This window comes from Pelobates fuscus, chromosome 3, assembly GCF_036172605.1.
Source record: "Pelobates fuscus isolate aPelFus1 chromosome 3, aPelFus1.pri, whole genome shotgun sequence".
Classification (NCBI taxonomy): domain Eukaryota; kingdom Metazoa; phylum Chordata; class Amphibia; order Anura; family Pelobatidae; genus Pelobates; species Pelobates fuscus.
This window is the reverse complement of record NC_086319.1, coordinates 382,043,610-382,063,509: the sequence shown is the minus strand read 5'-3', so window position 1 is coordinate 382,063,509 and position 19,900 is coordinate 382,043,610. Positions and strand designations below refer to the sequence as shown.

The 19,900-nt window shown below is 39.1% G+C and overlaps 1 protein-coding gene across 2 annotated transcripts in view; it reads right to left on the bottom strand.

Moving 5' to 3' along the window:
* Window positions 1-4,630: 4,630 nt before the first annotated feature.
* The window catches only part of NACC1 (nucleus accumbens associated 1), a 29,746-nt gene continuing 14,476 nt past the window's right edge, over window positions 4,631-19,900 (bottom strand). For both annotated transcript variants that reach the window (XM_063449600.1, XM_063449601.1), the window contains 2 exons: window positions 7,020-7,117; window positions 4,631-6,664 (listed from right to left, as the gene is read on the bottom strand). In XM_063449600.1, the coding sequence (XP_063305670.1) occupies window positions 6,390-6,664; window positions 7,020-7,117 (373 nt within the window). In that variant the 3' untranslated portion in view covers window positions 4,631-6,389. The remainder of the gene's footprint in view (window positions 6,665-7,019; window positions 7,118-19,900) is intronic.

The window sequence follows — 19,900 nt, the reverse complement described above, 5'->3', positions numbered from 1 at the left end:
TATTGACAGCCTTGGTTATTATGTGCAAAGAAGGCTGTGGAAAATGTCTGATGTTTAACCGCTATACAGAATCTTTCCAGATCCTTCAAATTGCGAGGTCGACACTGGTGGACTCTCTCTTTCAGTTCACCCCATAGGTTTCTATAGGGTTCAAGGATGGCCATAGCAGGACCTTGATTTTGTGGCCAGTAAACCATTTTGTGTTGAATTTGATGTATGTTTTGGATCATTGTTCTGCTGGAAGAGCCCACCATGGCCCACTTTAAGCTTTCTGGCAGAGGTAGTCAGGTGTTCATTTAATATCAGTTCATATTTGATAGAGTCTAGCATGCCATGTATCCTAAAAAAAGGTTATCATACAAAAAAAAAAAAAAACCCACAAAACATTAACTAGCTCCAACACACCTCTTGTGTTTATTGCAAAAAAGCTCTATTTTAGTTTAATCTGGCCATAGGACCCCATCCCATTTGAAGTTCCAGTAGTGTCTGGCAAACCTGAGTTTGTTTTTGGATGAGAGTAGAAGTGTTTCCCTTAAAAGCCTTCCAAACGGGAGATTGGAGGAGGGAAACACACACATAAAATAAACAAACTCACTCACACACACTTTTTTGGTTCCATGGGTCACATAAGAAAAAAAACCACAAAAACACATTTTTTCATTTTTGTTAAAAACTTTTATTAAGATTTGTTTTCTGTTTTTTTCCTTTTATTATTTCATAATGTGCAATGCTCCTGTCTCACAGTTAAGGGAAAACACAGCGATATCTTGGCACTTAGAGAGCAGAAGAAAGGGGACATGTATGGGGTGAGTGTGAGCAGTCTGGGAACTGCATAAAGCCCCACCCACAGCGCAGTGGGAAAGGGCAGAATCTCGCAAGCATCTGCGATTCACAATCAAGAGTGTGCAATTAGTGAAGAGTTTGTTATGGCAGAAGGAAAAAGTGGAAGTTGTTTGTTTTTTTTTTTTGTTTTTTTTTTATTCTTATTTTTCTACAGTTAAAAAATAAAATAAAATAAAAAATAACATCACTGGCCCGGGGGATAGAGAGAAAATATTCAAAGTGTGCAGATCTTCCTGTTTGAGTCAGATTGAAAATTAGAAGATTTATGGCTATTTTTAAATTAGCCAATTCATTTTTTTACTAGGTGAATTTTTTTTTTTTTTTTAAACTGTAAATTTTTGGCAAAATAAAAAATTTCAAAATATTATGTAAACGTAAATATTGGTTTGTGTATATACTGTTATATACTGTATGTCTTAAGATCTGCAGCACCTGATTTTTCTCTGTTCTGTCCCCCGCCTGCAAAAAATGAAATAAAAATATTAATAAATGAAATATGTACAACCCTTTAGAGCTGGGGATATTCAAACACTGGATGTTAAACTGATTGCAAGCTACAGCTACAGCGAAACTTTGCCGCCCAAAACACAGCAAGTGAAAGGTAAGAGATTCATTGGATTTGTAGTTTAGCAACAGATGGAATTTCAGTGCTAATACCGCTCAGCCTCAGAGCCCAGGGTAAGCCCCTTATTTGCTGAGGATCTGTAAGCGAAGAGGGGCGTTCTATGTGTGCATATCATTATACACAAGTAAGCTGCAAAGCTCACCTCCCTCTAGCTTTCAAAGGGTTAAATCAGACAACTACTCTACAGTCTCTGTTCACCACCGTTCCCCTATGTAATAAGGATAACCCATCTCCTGCATGCCTGTTTGGAGTCAAGGGGAAAGGTGCATTCGAAAAAAGGTTCATATAAAACTACCATAACAGTAAAATGTTCTGTCTCTCTAGTTCCTTATAGATTATACCAGGGGTTCTCAACCCAGTCCTCAGGACCCCCTACCAGTCCAGGGTTTAGGGATTACCTGGGTGTGTCTAAGGTGTTTAGAAAAAGGGAAAAATAAACACCTTAGACTCTAAGGTGTTTTCTTTTCTTTTTCTAAACACCTTACACACACCCAGGTAATCCCTTAACCCTGGACTGGTAGGGGGTCCTGAGGACTGGGTTGAGAACCCCTGGATTATACAGACGTACATGTAGCGGATTGTGTGGATCCCAATAGTGTAAACGCTATCCCCTCCACCCGGTAACAGCTTCTATGGGGTGAGAGGCAAATTTTAGATCCAATGGGGTTTGGCTATGGGAACGTGAGCCTTCAGTGCAATAAAAACATTTAATAAAATTTAAACAAATCATAAAATAAGGATAGTAGGCCCTCCCTTGTCCCCAAATTGGGGCAGCCACCACCCCATATATAAAATGTCACTGGCTGCATACATTCATACATGCATGTAGGTAGGTCTCTGCCAGGGGTTGCTGTTAGTCCGTAAAGGTATCATAAATAAATCTCTGTCAGAGGGCTCTGTGCTCCTGTCAATCACACATCTCTGTCAGAGGGCTCTGTGCTCCTGTCAATCACACATCTCAGTCAGAGGGCTCTGTGCTCCTGTCAATCACACATCTCTGTCAGAGGGCTCAGTGCTCCTGTCAATCACACATCTCTGTCAGGGCTCTGTGCTCCTGTCAATCACACATCTCTGCCAGAGGGCTCTGTGTTCATGTCAATCACACATCTCTGCCAGAATGCTCTGTGCTCCTGTCAATCACACATCTCTGCCAGAGGGCTCTGTGCTCATGTCAATCACACATATCTGCCAGAATGCTCTGTGCTCCTGTCAATCACACATCTCTGCCAGAGGGCTCTGTGCTCATGTCAATCACACATATCTGCCAGAATGCTCTGTGCTCATGTCAATCACACATATCTGCCAGAATGCTCTGTGCTCCTGTCAATCACACATCTCTGCCAGAGGGCTCTGTGCTCATGTCAATCACACATCTCTGCCAGAAGGCTCTGTGCTCATGTCAATCGATCGCAGCTGCCAAACCTTTCCTCTGCAACAAACATACGGTTCTTCATAAAATTGTAGGACTAAAAAGGACTGTCACAAGAACCGTCTGTATAAAATCTTGAAATAAATTACAAAGTATTGATGTGGAATCACTAAGTAGTGTTCTAAAAATGTAATTGCATTGTACCTTATTTTAGTTATGCGGAATAGAGAGCCTGCGGAAGCTGCCGTATTGTGAGCCTGTTATGTTCTTACCCAGAAAGTGTTTGCTCGGTAACACTCCCCTCCCGACTGCAGGCAAAGCAAAACAAATTAGATTTTGTTGACTGATCAGCAGAACTGGGCATGTGCAAGCAAAATAATTGTCACCACATGCACATCACCGACAGAATCTCAATAACTAGTAAAGTGACTTGAGTGCGTAAGGACGTCAAAATGTCAGTTTTAGGTCATGGCATTAAACAGACTGGCGGAGGATATATGAAATCTGCAGATTCTATTGTCAAGTCGAAGGGAAGAAAATGCTGTTATTTTTTATATTTAAGAACTACAAGTGTTCTTAAAAAATTTATATAGGATACCTTAAAATAGCATTTCTAACAGCTGGAAGATATTCTGCATATGACAGAGACCCTTTGTAGAAAAAACTTGAAAGGAAGAGATTATAGCCCTCCATACATTTTATTTGCCTGGTTAGATTGTGTTATAAGACAACTACATGACCCCTCTCACATCCGTTTATATAGGGAGACAATGATCGTAGCTTAGCCCCACTGCACAGATTAAAAATGGACATCACCAGTTTACGTGGGTATTGGAGACCCTAAAGAGGCAGAATTGACAGGTGTAATGAGAGACATCAGAGACAGGGAAGTACTGTGTTTGGGGCTCTCCATCTGTTACAAACAGCTGGCAGCAAGATGTTGAAACATCATTTTAAACCACTTGCAGTGAATATTGGGACTTGTAGTCTAAACCAGGCTATGCTAGATATTAAAACACAAAGTAACTGCCAATCACACACATGCAGCCTGCTGCGGATTACAGCTATCATCATGTCAAGTCGGCTACAAGGCAACGTGGGAGCCACAGCAACTGCAATATGTACAGGATCCTACAATCACACACATCAACCAGCAGGGGACCGGCACAGAGAGTGTATAACATCATCAGAAAAAAAAAAAAGTGTAATTAAGTCAAATATTTACAAACGTGCTGTTTTAGTGATCAGTTTCTACATGTATCTTCATTAACCGCTGAGAGCATAGTGCTCAGGACCAGACTGGAAGGGTTTCATATACTGTATGGAACGATTTTTATTTTCCAGAAATGGATGGAGGAGGGAAGGGAGCATAAACTCATAGATCCACGCAATCTACATCTATTGGTGTGCGCATCATATAGTGTGTCTCAAGAGACTAGCTACAGCCCTTTAGAAGTACATATTAAATTGTCGTGCCCTACACAATCCATATCCCCCACGCATTTCACAGGTCAACAGCAGCATCTCCCAATTGTAACACACAATTTAACAACCCCCCCTCAAAAAATATATTTAAAAAAAAATAAAAAATCCCAAACACGCATAGTGCATGGGCACTGACAAATTATATACACACAGTTACAAGAAAAAGATACACCCTCCACCCTCACCCCCCCCCCCCCCCCAAAAAAAATACTTTGTGAACTTCCAGGAAGCCATAGATATAATTGAAGTACAAAACATATATGAACACAAAGATCTCTGCAGTTTTCCTCTACACAGAGCGTGACACGTTTGATTGGATGGAGAGGCTGCACAAGCAGAAGCCTTTCACTGCTACCTACAGTTTCTAGTAAATTTGTAACCTTGCCATTCGGGAGCAGGGGCTGCTCCATGCAGTATTTACGGCTCTACCATCAGCATAGAAAGCCTGGGAAAGCCAAATCCATCTATACACTTCCTAGCACACTGTAAACATTGAACTGTATGCTCAATAGTTGGATACCAACTCAGCAAAGTGAGTGTATGTATGTGTAAGGCAATTAGAATTACCTTCTAGTCACCGCCTCTTTATAAATGCAAATAACCTTTTGCAGCCCAGCTGTTTTGGGCTACAATGCCCATGAGGCTCAGCTAGCCTTTTGGGCCCAAAGTTGGTCACTAGAACAGGAAGTAAATTAAAAAGAGCGGTGGCCTACACAGCGATATTATTTTGTTCTCTGTGGACCTGTTCAATCTTTGGATTCTCGTTCCATAAAGCCAATATATCCAGAGTTCACTTTCTTAATTAGGGCCAAGGTTGGACTAATGGAGCCAAAGTGGTTACTGGCACAGGCCCCCCAAGTTATAGATTGGTTGTATGTTCTTGCACTGTATAGCCATCTCAGCGGTCTAGGTTGCTGGAGAGATCAGGAAGTGGTCCCCTGTCCTTGCATCCAATCAGAGCGGAGAGTAGGCCTCTCCCTTCCCTGATTGGCTGCATTGCAGTCATATTTATTTTTTTTTGAACTAATCTTTTCAACTTATCACTTTAGTTAATAAACCCCAAGGCTGCTCAAGTATTTCATTTAGAAGCGACAAACCCATTTCCAGAAACTGTGTGCATAAGAATTTGTGTGCGCCTATACGTACACACTCACAGACAACGACCTTACAATCAAGAAGGCTTAGTCACCATAGGAACTGATGTTCTAAGATGGGGTGCTCAAAGGTAAATATCCTAGAAGATATTTCACATGCAATCAAATAGCATTAATAAGTAACCTTCAAAGACTGCAGTTGGACCCCCCCAGTAATGAAAGGTAACATTTATCCATGTTGCTTAACACTGTAGGCATCAACCTGTGCAAATTAATGGATCAGCCCACGGAATAACATGTAAATACCTTGTATATCCCTTAAGGTAAATAAACCACACAGACTTTACACATACACAGCCCACCCTCCCGCTATCAGTGTGTCTACACATATATACACATACATAGCCCCCCTCTGACGGCGTGGTTGCGTATCCTGTAGTGAAAACCACTCGCCGGAAGCAAAGGGGATTATACAGGCTGCAGACAGGAAAAAGGACACAAGAATTATTAAAAAATAAAGTTCTCTCTATCTCCCAGGCATGAGGAATGCAGGAGTTGGGTTATCAAAGGGCCAGTGATATAGAGTATCTACCCCAAACTGCACTATAAAACGATGCAGAGAATCTATATACAACTCAATCTCGTTAAATGGTACGGAGTATCTCCATACCAGCAATAGGATCATGGTGCGCCGGAAAATGCTGCGGAGTATCCCTATACACTGAATGAACACGCTGGGCTATATAATGACACTGCGTATAACTGTATATTGAAAATGGACACGTGACGCTGTATTAATGATACGGAGTACCTCATGCAGCAGTGTATAGTGATACTGAGAGCATCAAGATTAGTCTCATGGTTGTGTAGCAGCGCACAGCCATGCTGGCAATTCCTCGAGCGGCGGTGACAGCCCATCTCCTGAGTACCTTAATGTCCATCCTTCGCCTCATGGCGAGGGCATTTCTACATTTCACTGGTGTGTAGGGAAGGGGTCAGGGCACTCCTTCACCAGGCCCGCGTCATATCCTGCCCCCTGATCTCCACCAGCAGGACCTCCTACCAGGTCAGGCTCCATCTTGCCAGTGTCATTGATGAACGATGTGTAAGCGTCTCCTTCAGCCATCAGTAGCTTTAATTTGGGGATCCAGCTCTTGCGCACCACGCGCCGGGCATTTGTGCACATGTCAGCGGCTATGGCATTCATTTCACTCTCTTTGAAATTAGGGGCAAAGTTCTGGCAGTAAACTGTGGGTGGAAAAGAGAAAATATAGGTCATTATAGTCCATAAAGTGACACAAGTATCAGAGCAAGCTTATATTTCAACTTGACCAGTACATCTGGCTTGGGTACATGTTGCCATGAGGCCAGAAGGGCATAGACCTTCTGAAAAAGGCCTTAAAGAATATTACCTCCAGGCAAATTCTAAACACCACCAGGGATACAGAGATCAGGTCTGAACCTAGTAGACAATGCTTACTATGTATGTGTCCTTGGCAGTTTATAGAAATACCCTAAAACACAGAGAGCGTAGTACGATTAGGATGCTCTACCCCTCTTAGCATGCTCATCTAGGATAAAAATATATGGATTTGGGTCTCACATTTTACTGCATGCAGCACTCTACTGTCCAGTGGTTTCCTGCTGGGGTCGTTCGTAGATGAGCGAATTCCTGTCCCACAGCTATTTGCCAACGTATTCCTGAGATTTCAGAAAAAGTAATTAGAATTTAAAAAAGACACATAAATGTGACCTGACACCAGAACACAAATCAGTAAGACACACACATCTACCTTAGCCACCAATCAATCAATCCGTAATACACACCTATCTACCTTTACGGCCAATCAATCCATTATACACACACGTACTTTCACCACCAATCAATCCTATAATACACACACACACACACACATTTACCTTTAGCCCCAATCAATCCGTAATACACACACACACATTTACCTTTACCCCCAATCAATCCGTAATACACATTTACCTTCACCACCATTACATCCATAATACACACACTGCTACCTTCATGACCAATTAATCTGTAATACACCCACATTTACCTTCACCACCAATCAATCCATAATACACACATTTACCTTCACCACCAATCAATCCGTAATACACACACATTTATCTTCACCACCAATCAATCCGTAATACACACACACACATACACACTTACCTTTACCCCAATCAATCCGTAATACACACACATTTACCTTCACCACCAATCAATCCATGATACACACATTTACCTTCACCACCAATCAATCTGTAATACACACACACACTTACCTTCATCCCCAATCAATCCATAATACACACATTTACCTTCACCACCAATCAATCCGTAATACACACACACACACATTTACCTTTACCACCAATCAATCTGTAATACACACACATTTAACCTTCACCCCAATCAATCCGTAATACACACACACATTTACCTTTACCCCAATAAATCCGTAATACACACACATTTACCTTTACCCCAATCAATCCGTAATACACACACACACACACACACTCATTTACCTTCACCCCCAATCAATCCGTGATACACATTTATCTTCACCACCAATCAATCCGTAATACACACACATTTATCTTTACCCCAATCAATCCGTAATACACACACATTTACCTTCACCACCAATCAATCCATAATACACACACACACTTACCTTTACCCCTAATAAATCTGTAATACACACCCATTTACCTTCACCCCCAATCAATCCATGATACACACATTTACCTTTACCACCAATCAATCCATGATACACACATTTACCTTTACCCCAATCAATCTGTAATACACACACATTTACCTTCACCACCAATCAATCCGTAATACACACACACACACACACACACACATTTACCTTTACCCCTAATAAATCTGTAATACACACCCATTTACCTTCACCACCAATCAATCCATGATACACACATTTACCTTCACCACCAATCAATCTGTAATACACACACATTTACCTTCATCCCCAATCAATCCATAATACACACATTTACCTTCACCCCCAATCAATCCGTGATACACATTTATCTTCACCACCAATCAATCCGTAATACACACACATTTATCTTTACCCCAATCAATCCGTAATACACACACATTTACCTTCACCACCAATCAATCCATAATACACACACACACTTACCTTTACCCCTAATAAATCTGTAATACACACCCATTTACCTTCACCCCCAATCAATCCATGATACACACATTTACCTTTACCACCAATCAATCCATGATACACACATTTACCTTTACCCCAATCAATCTGTAATACACACACATTTACCTTCACCACCAATCAATCCGTAATACACACACACACACACACACACACACACACATTTACCTTTACCCCTAATAAATCTGTAATACACACCCATTTACCTTCACCACCAATCAATCCATGATACACACATTTACCTTCACCACCAATCAATCTGTAATACACACACATTTACCTTCATCCCCAATCAATCCATAATACACACATTTACCTTCACCACCAATCAATCCGTAATACACACACACACACCTTTACCCCCAATCAATCCGTAATACACACCCATTTACCTTCACCCCCAATCAATCCAAGATACACACATTTACCTTTACCACCAATCAATCCGTAATACACACACACATTTACCTTTACCCCCAATCAATCCGTAATACACACACACACACACACACACTTACTTTTACCCCAAATCAATCCGTAATACACATTTACCTTCACCACCATTCAATCCATAATACACACACTGCTACCTTCATGACCAATCAATCCGTAATACACCCACATTTACCTTCACCAATCAATCCGTAATACACCCACATTTACCTTCACCAATCAATCCGTAATACACACACATTTACCTTCACCCCCAATCAATCCATGATACACATTTACCTTCACCACCAATCAATCCGTAATACACACACATTTATCTTCACCACCAATCAATCCGTAATACACACCCATTTACTTTCACCCCCAATCAATCCGTAATACACACCCATTTACTTTCACCCCCAATCAATCCAAGATACACACATTTACCTTTACCACCAATCAATCAGTAATACACACACATTTATCTTAACCCCCAATCAATCCGTAATACACACACACACACTTACTTTTACTCCAAATCAATCCGTAATACACATTTACCTTCACCACCATTCAATCCATAATACACACACTGCTACCTTCATGACCAATTAATCTGTAATACACACACATTTACCTTTACCCCAACCAATCCGTAATACACGCACATTTACCTTCACCACCAATCAATCCGTAATACATACACACACACACACACACACACACACACATTTACCTTTACCCCTAATAAATCTGTAATACACACCCATTTACCTTCACCACCAATCAATCCATGATACACACATTTACCTTCACCACCAATCAATCCATGATACACACATTTACCTTTACCCCAATCAATCCGTAATACACACACACACACACACACTTACCTTTACCCCTAATAAATCTGTAATACACACCCATTTACCTTCACCACCAATCAATCCATGATACACACATTTACCTTCACCACCAATCTGTAATACACACACATTTACCTTCATCCCCAATCAATCCATAATACACACATTTACCTTCACCACCAATCAATCTGTAATACACACACATTTACCTTCAACCCCAATCAATCCATAATACACACATTTACCTTCACCACCAATCAATCCGTAATACACACACACACACACACCTTTACCCCCAATAAATCCGTAATACACACCCATTTACCTTCACCCCCAATCAATCCAAGATACACACATTCACCTTTACCACCAATCAATCCGTAATACACACACATTTACCTTTACCCCCAATCAATCCGTAATACACACACATTTATCTTAACCCCCAATCAATCCGTAATACACACACACACACACACACACACACACACTTACTTTTACCCCAAATCAATCCGTAATACACATTTACCTTCACCACCATTCAATCCATAATACACACACTGCTACCTTCATGACCAATCAATCCGTAATACACCCACATTTACCTTCACCAATCAATCCGTAATACACACACATTTACCTTCACCCCCAATCAATCCATGATACACATTTACCTTCACCACCAATCAATCCGTAATACACACACATTTATCTTCACCACCAATCAATCCGTAATACACACACATTTACCTTTACCCCAATCAATCCGTAATACACACACACATTTACCTTCACCAATCAATCCGTAATATACACACACACACACCTTTACCCCTAATAAATCTGTAATACACACCCATTTACCTTCAACACCAATCAATCCGTAATACACACATTTACCTTCACCACCAATCAATCTGTAATACACACACACACACACATTTACCTTCATCCCCAATCAATCTATAATACACACACATTTACCTTCATCCCCAATCAATCCATAATACACAGATTTACCTTTACCCCCAATCAATCCGTAATACACACACACTTACCTTTACCACCAATCAATCCGTAATACACACATTTACCTTTACCACCAATCAATCCGTAATACACACACACACACTTACCTTCATCCCCAATCAATCCATAATACACACATTTACCTTCACCACCAATCAATCTGTAACACACACACAGATTTACCTTCATCCCCAATCAATCCATAATACACACACACACACACACACACACACTTACCTTCATCCCCAATCAATCCATAATAAACACACACACACACACACACACACACACATTTACCTTCACCACCAATCAATCCGTAATACACACCCATTTACCTTCACTCCCAATCAATCCATGATACACACATTTACCTTTACCACCAATCAATCCGTAATACACACCTTTACCTTCCCAACCAATCAATCTGTAATACACACACACACACACACACACATTTACCTTCACCACCAATCAATCCGTAATACACACACACACACTTACCTTCACCACCAATCAATCCGTAATACACACCTTTACCTTCCCAACCAATCAATCTGTAATACACACACACATTTACCTTTACCCCAATCAATCCGTAATACACACACACTTACCTTTACCCCAATCAATCCGTAATACACACCCATTTACCTTCACCACCAATCAATCTGTAATACACACACACTTACCTTCATCCCCAATCTATAATACACACACATTTACCTTTACCCCTAATCAATCTGTAATACACACCCATTTACTTTCACCCCCAATCAATCCAAGATACACACATTTACCTTTACCACCAATCAGTAATACACACACATTTATCTTAACCCCCAATCAATCCGTAATACACACACACACTTACTTTTACCCCAAATCAATCCGTAATACACATTTACCTTCACCACCATTCAATCCATAATACACACACTGCTACCTTCATGACCAATCAATCCGTAATACACCCACATTTACCTTCACCAATCAATCCGTAATACACACACATTTACCTTCACCCCCAATCAATCCATGATACACATTTACCTTCACCACCAATCAATCCGTGATACACACACATTTATCTTCACCACCAATCAATCCGTAATACACACACATTTACCTTTACCCCAATCAATCCGTAATACACACACATTTACCTTCACCAATCAATCCGTAATATACACACACACACACACACACACACCTTTACCCCTAATAAATCTGTAATACACACCCATTTACCTTCAACACCAATCAATCCATGATACACACATTTACCTTTACCACCAATCAATCCGTAATACACACACACACACTTACCTTCATCCCCAATCAATCTATAATACACACACACATTTACCTTCATCCCCAATCAATCCATAATACACACATTTACCTTCACCCCCCAATCAATCCGTAATACACACACACATTTACCTTTACCACCAATCAATCTGTAATACACACATTTACCTTTACCACCAATCAATCCGTAATACACACACACACACTTACCTTCATCCCAATCAATCCATAATACACACATTTACCTTCACCACCAATCAATCTGTAATACACACACATTTACCTTCATCCCCAATCAATCCATAATACACACACATTTACCTTCACCACCAATCAATCCGTAATACACACACACACACTTACCTTTACCACCAATCAATCCGTAATACACTCACATTTACCTTTACCACCAATCAATCTGTAATACACACACATTTAACCTTCACCCCAATCAATCCGTAATACACACACATTTACCTTTACCCCAACCAATCCGTAATACACACACATTTACCTTTACCCCAATCAATCCGTAATACACACCCATTTACCTTCACCCCCAATCAATCCATAATACACACATTTACCTTCACTACCAATCAATCCGTAATACACACACATTTACCTTCACCCCAATCAATCTGTAATACACACACATTTACCTTTACCCCTAATAAATCTGTAATACACACCCATTAACCTTCACCCCCAATCAATCCATGATACACACATTTACCTTTACCACCAATCAATACATAATACACACCTTTACCTTCACCACCAATCAATCTGTAATACACACACACACACACACATTTACCTTCATCCCCAATCAATCCATAATACACACATTTACCTTCACCACCAATCAATCCGTAATACACACATTTACCTTTACCCCAACCAATCCGTAATACACACACATTTACCTTTACCCCCAATCAATCCGTAATACACACACACACACCTTTACCCCCAATCAATCCGTAATACACACACACACATTTACCTTCACCACCAATCAATCCATGGTACACACATTTACCTTTACCACGAATCAATCCGTAATACACACATTTACCTTCACCACCAATCAATCCGTAATACACACACATTTACCTTCACCACCAATCAATCCGTAATACACACACATTTACCTTCACCACCAATCAATCCGTAATACACACACACATTTACCTTCACCACCAATCAATCCGTAATACACACACACATTTACCTTCACCACCAATCAATCCGTAATACACACACATTTACCTTTACCCCCAATCAATCCGTAATACACACACATTTACCTTTACCCCTAATCAATCGATAATACACACATTTACCTTCATCCCCAATCAATCCATAATACACACATTTACCTTCATCCCCAATCAATCCGTAATACACATTTACCTTCACCACCATTCAATCCATAATACACACACTGCTACCTTTACCCCAATCAATCCGTAATCAACACACATATCCCGCCACTGCAACCCTATCAGTAATATAGCGTCCTTCCATTAACACTAATCACTCAGTATCATACACATACATCATGGCCACCAGTAACAAGTAATCTAGATACAAATTTATTTAAGCAGGAGAGCGCAATCGTAGTAAAATAAAATATAAAATTAAATAATGATATATTCAAGCAGCTAAACACAAAATAAAATTCCTTCAAAAATCTTACCTAAATAACATTCGAAAACAAAGTGTCAGCGCTATATATGAAAGCCTTCCATTTGGGCAATCTATATAAATGTGGAAAATCAGCAACTTTTCTCTGTGGGTAAATGGTATATATGAAAAACACCTATATAGCACAATAAGTTGGATCATACACGCAAGAAGTATTAAGACTTGCACAAGAGTCCAAAAGTTCTGAGTGAAAATCTTTGGAGGGTTAATCTTATGTTGCAGTACAAAATGTAGCATCCATGGATACACTTTAGTTCTATGTAGATTGTACCTTAAAAGGATACAGAAAAGCTTTGCATAGTGTAAAACTGCTTTTAATAGTAAAAAAGATTCCCTTCCCCCAAATATAAACTCTTACATTAGCAAGTGGTGATATTTGTCTCCAAGATATCACAAACAAATTTTCAGAATCAGAGGCTGAGCAGCCGTTTACCGTCCACTGGTTGTAGTAGTTCAAAACTCCCGCCCGATCTCAGCGCTGGTGGGGGGGGGGAAGAGTATAGTATACACGCTGAACGTGTGTGTGTGGTCGGTTCAAAGCAGGCTGTTGTCATCAATCCTCTGCGTCCTGAATGTCGATAGCACTTCAACGCGTTTCGCCCGCTCTGTCGGGCTTTTTCAAGATAGCGGTCTTAAATACATTTCTGTCTAATCAGTTAATAATAGATCGCTAGATGGTATCATGTTTTCAAACATGTTAAATACAGAAAACATCTTCTATTTGAAATTAAATGCATTCTGATATTATCTTATCGGTATATTCTTAAAACAATTATAAAATACATAACATAAAAAGTTTCTAATATGGAAATAAAAATTAACATGATTATATAAAATTAGCAATCAGCAAGAAATAAATCAGAATGCAAACACAGAAATGTACTGTTGTTCAAGTTGTTATGAATAAAAAGGATAGACGAGATGTTAAATATATAGATTAAATCAGATGTCTCATATTAACCCTTATATTACTTAAATTCATACATATCTGTAATGGAGAAAGCATGTTTACACATCAAAAGAGATGAGAAAACGAATTGCCAAAAGAGCAGCAACAAACAAATGGCACAGTTAATGTGCATATTGGGACAGGTTACCCACATTAACTCCTGGGTTCATTCACAATAGCGAAGTAAAAAACAAACAAATCAATGCATCCAAAAATAGTGGATGTAAAGTGCTTGATGTAAATCAAGAATTGAGTGATGTAATCAATATGCAAATTAGGGCAAACCCCCATATTAGCACTTCTCCTTCCAAGATTTCCTTATGAGGAAAAAACATACATATCAAGCTATAAAATATATATGCTCTTAAACCATAAACTGCTACCATAGGAACATTTTTACATGGCTTGCCATATGTCTGAAGGGTTTAGGTCTGGGCACCATATATAGAGGTTAGTCATAGAATATTCACAAGTTCCAGATCTACATTTATGTGAATAATATAGTTGATATGCACACCAGGGCGAATCCCTCATACTAACACCTCTCACTCAAAAAAGCCTAGATCTAAATACCCTATACAGAAGCTAGTTATAGAATATTCGCAAGTTCCAAATCTACATTCATCCCCTAAGGAGCCAGAGTCTTTAAGCCGAATATCCAAGACATTTCTTGGTAGATTAATCTTTTCGCCAGTTCTCCCCTTCTCCATGGAACATTAACCTTTTCTATTCCACAAAAAGTTAAGCAGCCCGGATCACTTCCATGGTGCTCCGTGAAATGTTTGGATACGGAGTGCTTATCAAATTTTCTTTTTATATTATATATGCGTTCATTAAGTCTTGTCTTCAACATTCTTTTAGTCTGTCCTACATATTGTAGTCCACAGGGACATCCTAAAAGGTAGATAACTTGCTTAGAGTGACACGTAATGCACTCCTTTATATTATAGGATTTTTTCGTGACTATAGACTCAAAACTAGAAATTTTTCTAAAGGGAGAGCCTGTAGTCTTACACACACTGCAGCTCCCACATTTAAAAAAAAACTTTTTCTGTATTTAGAACGTGTGAAATAAGGTTTCGGCTGTCTAAAGCTGTGCACCAACTGATTCTTGATTGTCGGTGCACCCCTAAAAATAATTCTTGGACATTGGGGTAAGACAGTGACTAAGGTTGGGTCTTTCTGCAGAAGATGCCAGTGCTTTTTAATACTTCTTCTTAAAAATTGTGCATGGCTACTATAATTAAAGATAATAGGGCACTTAAAATCCTGTACATTTATCTTATCCTTCTTAGATGGATTTAGAAGTGTATTTCTTTACAAGTTCTTAACTTTATCAAGTGCCAATTCTAGAAGTTCAGGCTTGTATGCTTTTTCTAGGAATTGAATTTTGACCCTCTCTAGCTGTTGTTCACATATAATGGGATCTGTACAATTCTTTTTTATTCGCTGAAACTGTCCATACGGGACATTTGTCAGCCATGGTGGATGGTGGCAGCTTGTCCTTAAAATAAAGCTTTTGACATCAACTACTTTAAAAAAAAGTTTTGGACTTCAAATTTTGTTCTTCTACATAAAGAACTAAATCAAGAAAATCAACACTGCTTGTACTGTACTTAGAAGTGAAAGATAAGTTGTACACATTATTATTCATGTGTTCTAAAAACATGGAGAGTTCTTTTTCCTCCCCATCCCAAATAAAAAACAGTCATCGATTTACCTTCTATATAGGACCAGGTTTGCAACCCATGGATGGCCACTCCATACATGTATGTCTTTCCAGTGTGCCATAAATATATTGGAGTAACTGGGTGCGAACCTGGTCACCATAGTGGTCCCTGTGACCTGTAAAAAAAAACTTCATCATTGTGCCCCAAAAAATTATGTGTAAGAATGAAATTAATGCACTCCACCAAAAATTCAATCTGCTCCATCTGCAGTTCTGAAGTTTTATACAGAGTGTTTCTAACAGCTTTTAATCCTAATTCGTGTTTGATGACTGTGTAGTGATGTTACGTCGCATGTCACTAGCCAATAGGTTTTTTTCCAGGTTATGTCCTCCAATTGTCGAAGTAATTCACTACTATCCCTTAAGTATGATTTTGTACTTTTGACTGAGGGTTGTAATAATATATCAATATACTGAGATAAATTAGAGGTCAAGGACCCAATCCCTGAAATGATTGGTCTACCCGGTGGTTCAGTCATATGCTTATGAATCTTGGGGAGAAAATAAAAAACAGCCCTTCTGGGGTGTAGGTTAAAAACAAAATCATATTCTTTTTTTGGTCAAGATTCCCACCTGCTTTCCCCTATCTAAAAGTGAGTTTAAATCTTTCTGAAATTCCATACTAGGATCTCTATTAAGTGATTTATATGTATGTTCATCTCTTAACAATCTAAGACATTCCTTTTCATAATAGTCTACACTCATTAGGACAATCCCCCCACCCTTATCGGCGGGTTTAATTATTAATTCTTTATTGTCTCTCAGCTCTTTTAAGGCTTTTCTCTCTTCCACTGTGAGATTGTGATGTCTATTAGAGATCTCATTGGGAATTCTTTCCAAGTCTCCCAATTGAACGCATTCATATGTGCACTCAATGGGTTTGGGGGACAGAATTTAGATTTATGCTTGAGAGCTGTGTGAAGAAAGTGGTTATCTTGTCCGCTATTGGCAATACCGAAGGGATTGTTCAAAAAGAAGTGTTTCAGATTCAATGTCCTCATAAATTTCTAGACATCTAAAAAATTCAGAAAAGGGTCGGACTTTACAGCAGGGGCATATTTCAATCCTTTATTTAAAAGTCTAATTTGGCTTGATGACAATGAAATATTTGATAAATTAAAAATGCCCACAGGTTCTACCATTTTGTTCTCTTTTCTTCTCTGTACTCCTCTGCCTCCTCTCTGAACGGTCTTTTGAACCGTTCTTTTGGTTTTGTGCTGTGGAGACGATGATTTGTAAACATTTGGCGGGGTCCTAAAATCTTTCCCCATTATGGTTAGACTGATTCTCGGACTTGTCCTGTACAGCATCCTCTATTTGTGCCAAAGCTTCAAATCTGTTTGATACTCGTCCTAATTTGGGGATTTGTTTCTGTTGTTGTTGTGGTGCCCTAAGGTCAAAGTTAGATGAGTTCCTACGCTTCTTGTTAGTCACCATCATCCAACCTTTCTCCCTCTGTGTTTTAGGGGTGGGGTTAGATGACTTAGGTTGAATTCTCTCATAATGATAATGATCCTTATCCGATCCATTATCTGTCCAATTAAAGTTACGCATACCCCTACTTCCATTATTTATACGTCTGTTATAAAGGGTTGAGAATTGGTTATTGCGTTTACCTTCCTTTCTATGGTAATTTCTTACCCTATTTTCCTGAAAGTCTTGTTGGGAGAACTGGCGAAAAGATTAATCTACCAAGAAATGTCTTGGATATTCGGCTTAAAGACTCTGGCTCCTTAGGGGATGAATGTAGATTTGGAACTTGCGAATATTCTATAACTAGCTTCTGTATAGGGTATTTAGATCTAGGCTTTTTTGAGTGAGAGGTGTTAGTATGAGGGATTCGCCCTGGTGTGCATATCAACTATATTATTCACATAAATGTAGATCTGGAACTTGTGAATATTCTATGACTAACCTCTATATATGGTGCCCAGACCTAAACCCTTCAGACATATGGCAAGCCATGTAAAAATTTTCCTATGGTAGCAGTTTATGGTTTAAGAGCATATATATTTTATAGCTTGATATCTGTGTTTTTTCCTCATAAGGAAATCTTGGAAGGAGAAGTGCTAATATGGGGGTTTGCCCTAATTTGCATATTGATTACATCACTCAATTCTTGATTTACATCAAGCACTTTACATCCACTATTTTTGGATGCATTGATTTGTTTGTTTTTTACTTCGCTATTGTGAATGAACCCAGGAGTTAATGTGGGTAACCTGTCCCAATATGCACATTAACTGTGCCATTTGTTTGTTGCTGCTCTTTTGGCAATTCGTTTTCTCATCTCTTTCGATGTGTAAACATGCTTTCTCCATTACAGATATGTATGAATTTAAGTAATATAAGGGTTAATATGAGACATCTGATTTAATCTATATATTTAACATCTCGTCTATCCTTTTTATTTATAACAACAGTACATTTCTGTGTTTGCATTCTGATTTATTTCTTGCCGATTGCTAATTTTATCTAATCATGTTTATTTTTATTTCCATATTAGAAACTTTTTATGTTATGTATTTTATAATTGTTTTAAGAATATACCGATAAGATAATATCAGAATGCATTTAATTTCAAATAGAAGATGTTTTCTGTATTTAACGTTTGAAAACATGATGCCCTCTAGCGATCTATTATTAACTGATTAGACAGAAATGTATTTAAGACCGCTATCTACAGCCGTTACACTATCTTGAAAAAGCCCGACAGAGCGGGCGAAACGCGTTGAAGTGCTATCGGCATTCAGGACGCAGAGGATTGATGACAACATCCTGCTTTGAACCGACCACACACACGTTCAGCTTGTATGCTATACTCTTCCCCCCTCCCCCCCCACCAGCGCTGAGATCGGGCGGGAGTTTTGAACTACTACAACCAGTGGACGGTAAACGGCTGCTCAGCCTCTGATTCTGAAAATTTGTTTGTGATATCTTGGAGACAAATATCACCACTTGCTAATGTAAGAGTTTATATTTGGAGGAAGGGAATCTTTTTTACTATTAAAAGCAGTTTTACACTATGCAAAGCTTTTCTGTATCCTATTAAGGTACAATCTACATAGAACTAAAGTGTATCCATGGATGCTACATTTTGTACTGCAACATAAGATTAACCCTCCAAAGATTTTCACTCAGAACTTTTGGACTCTTGTGCAAGTCTTATTACTTCTTGCGTGTATGATCCAACTTATTGTGCTATATAGGTGT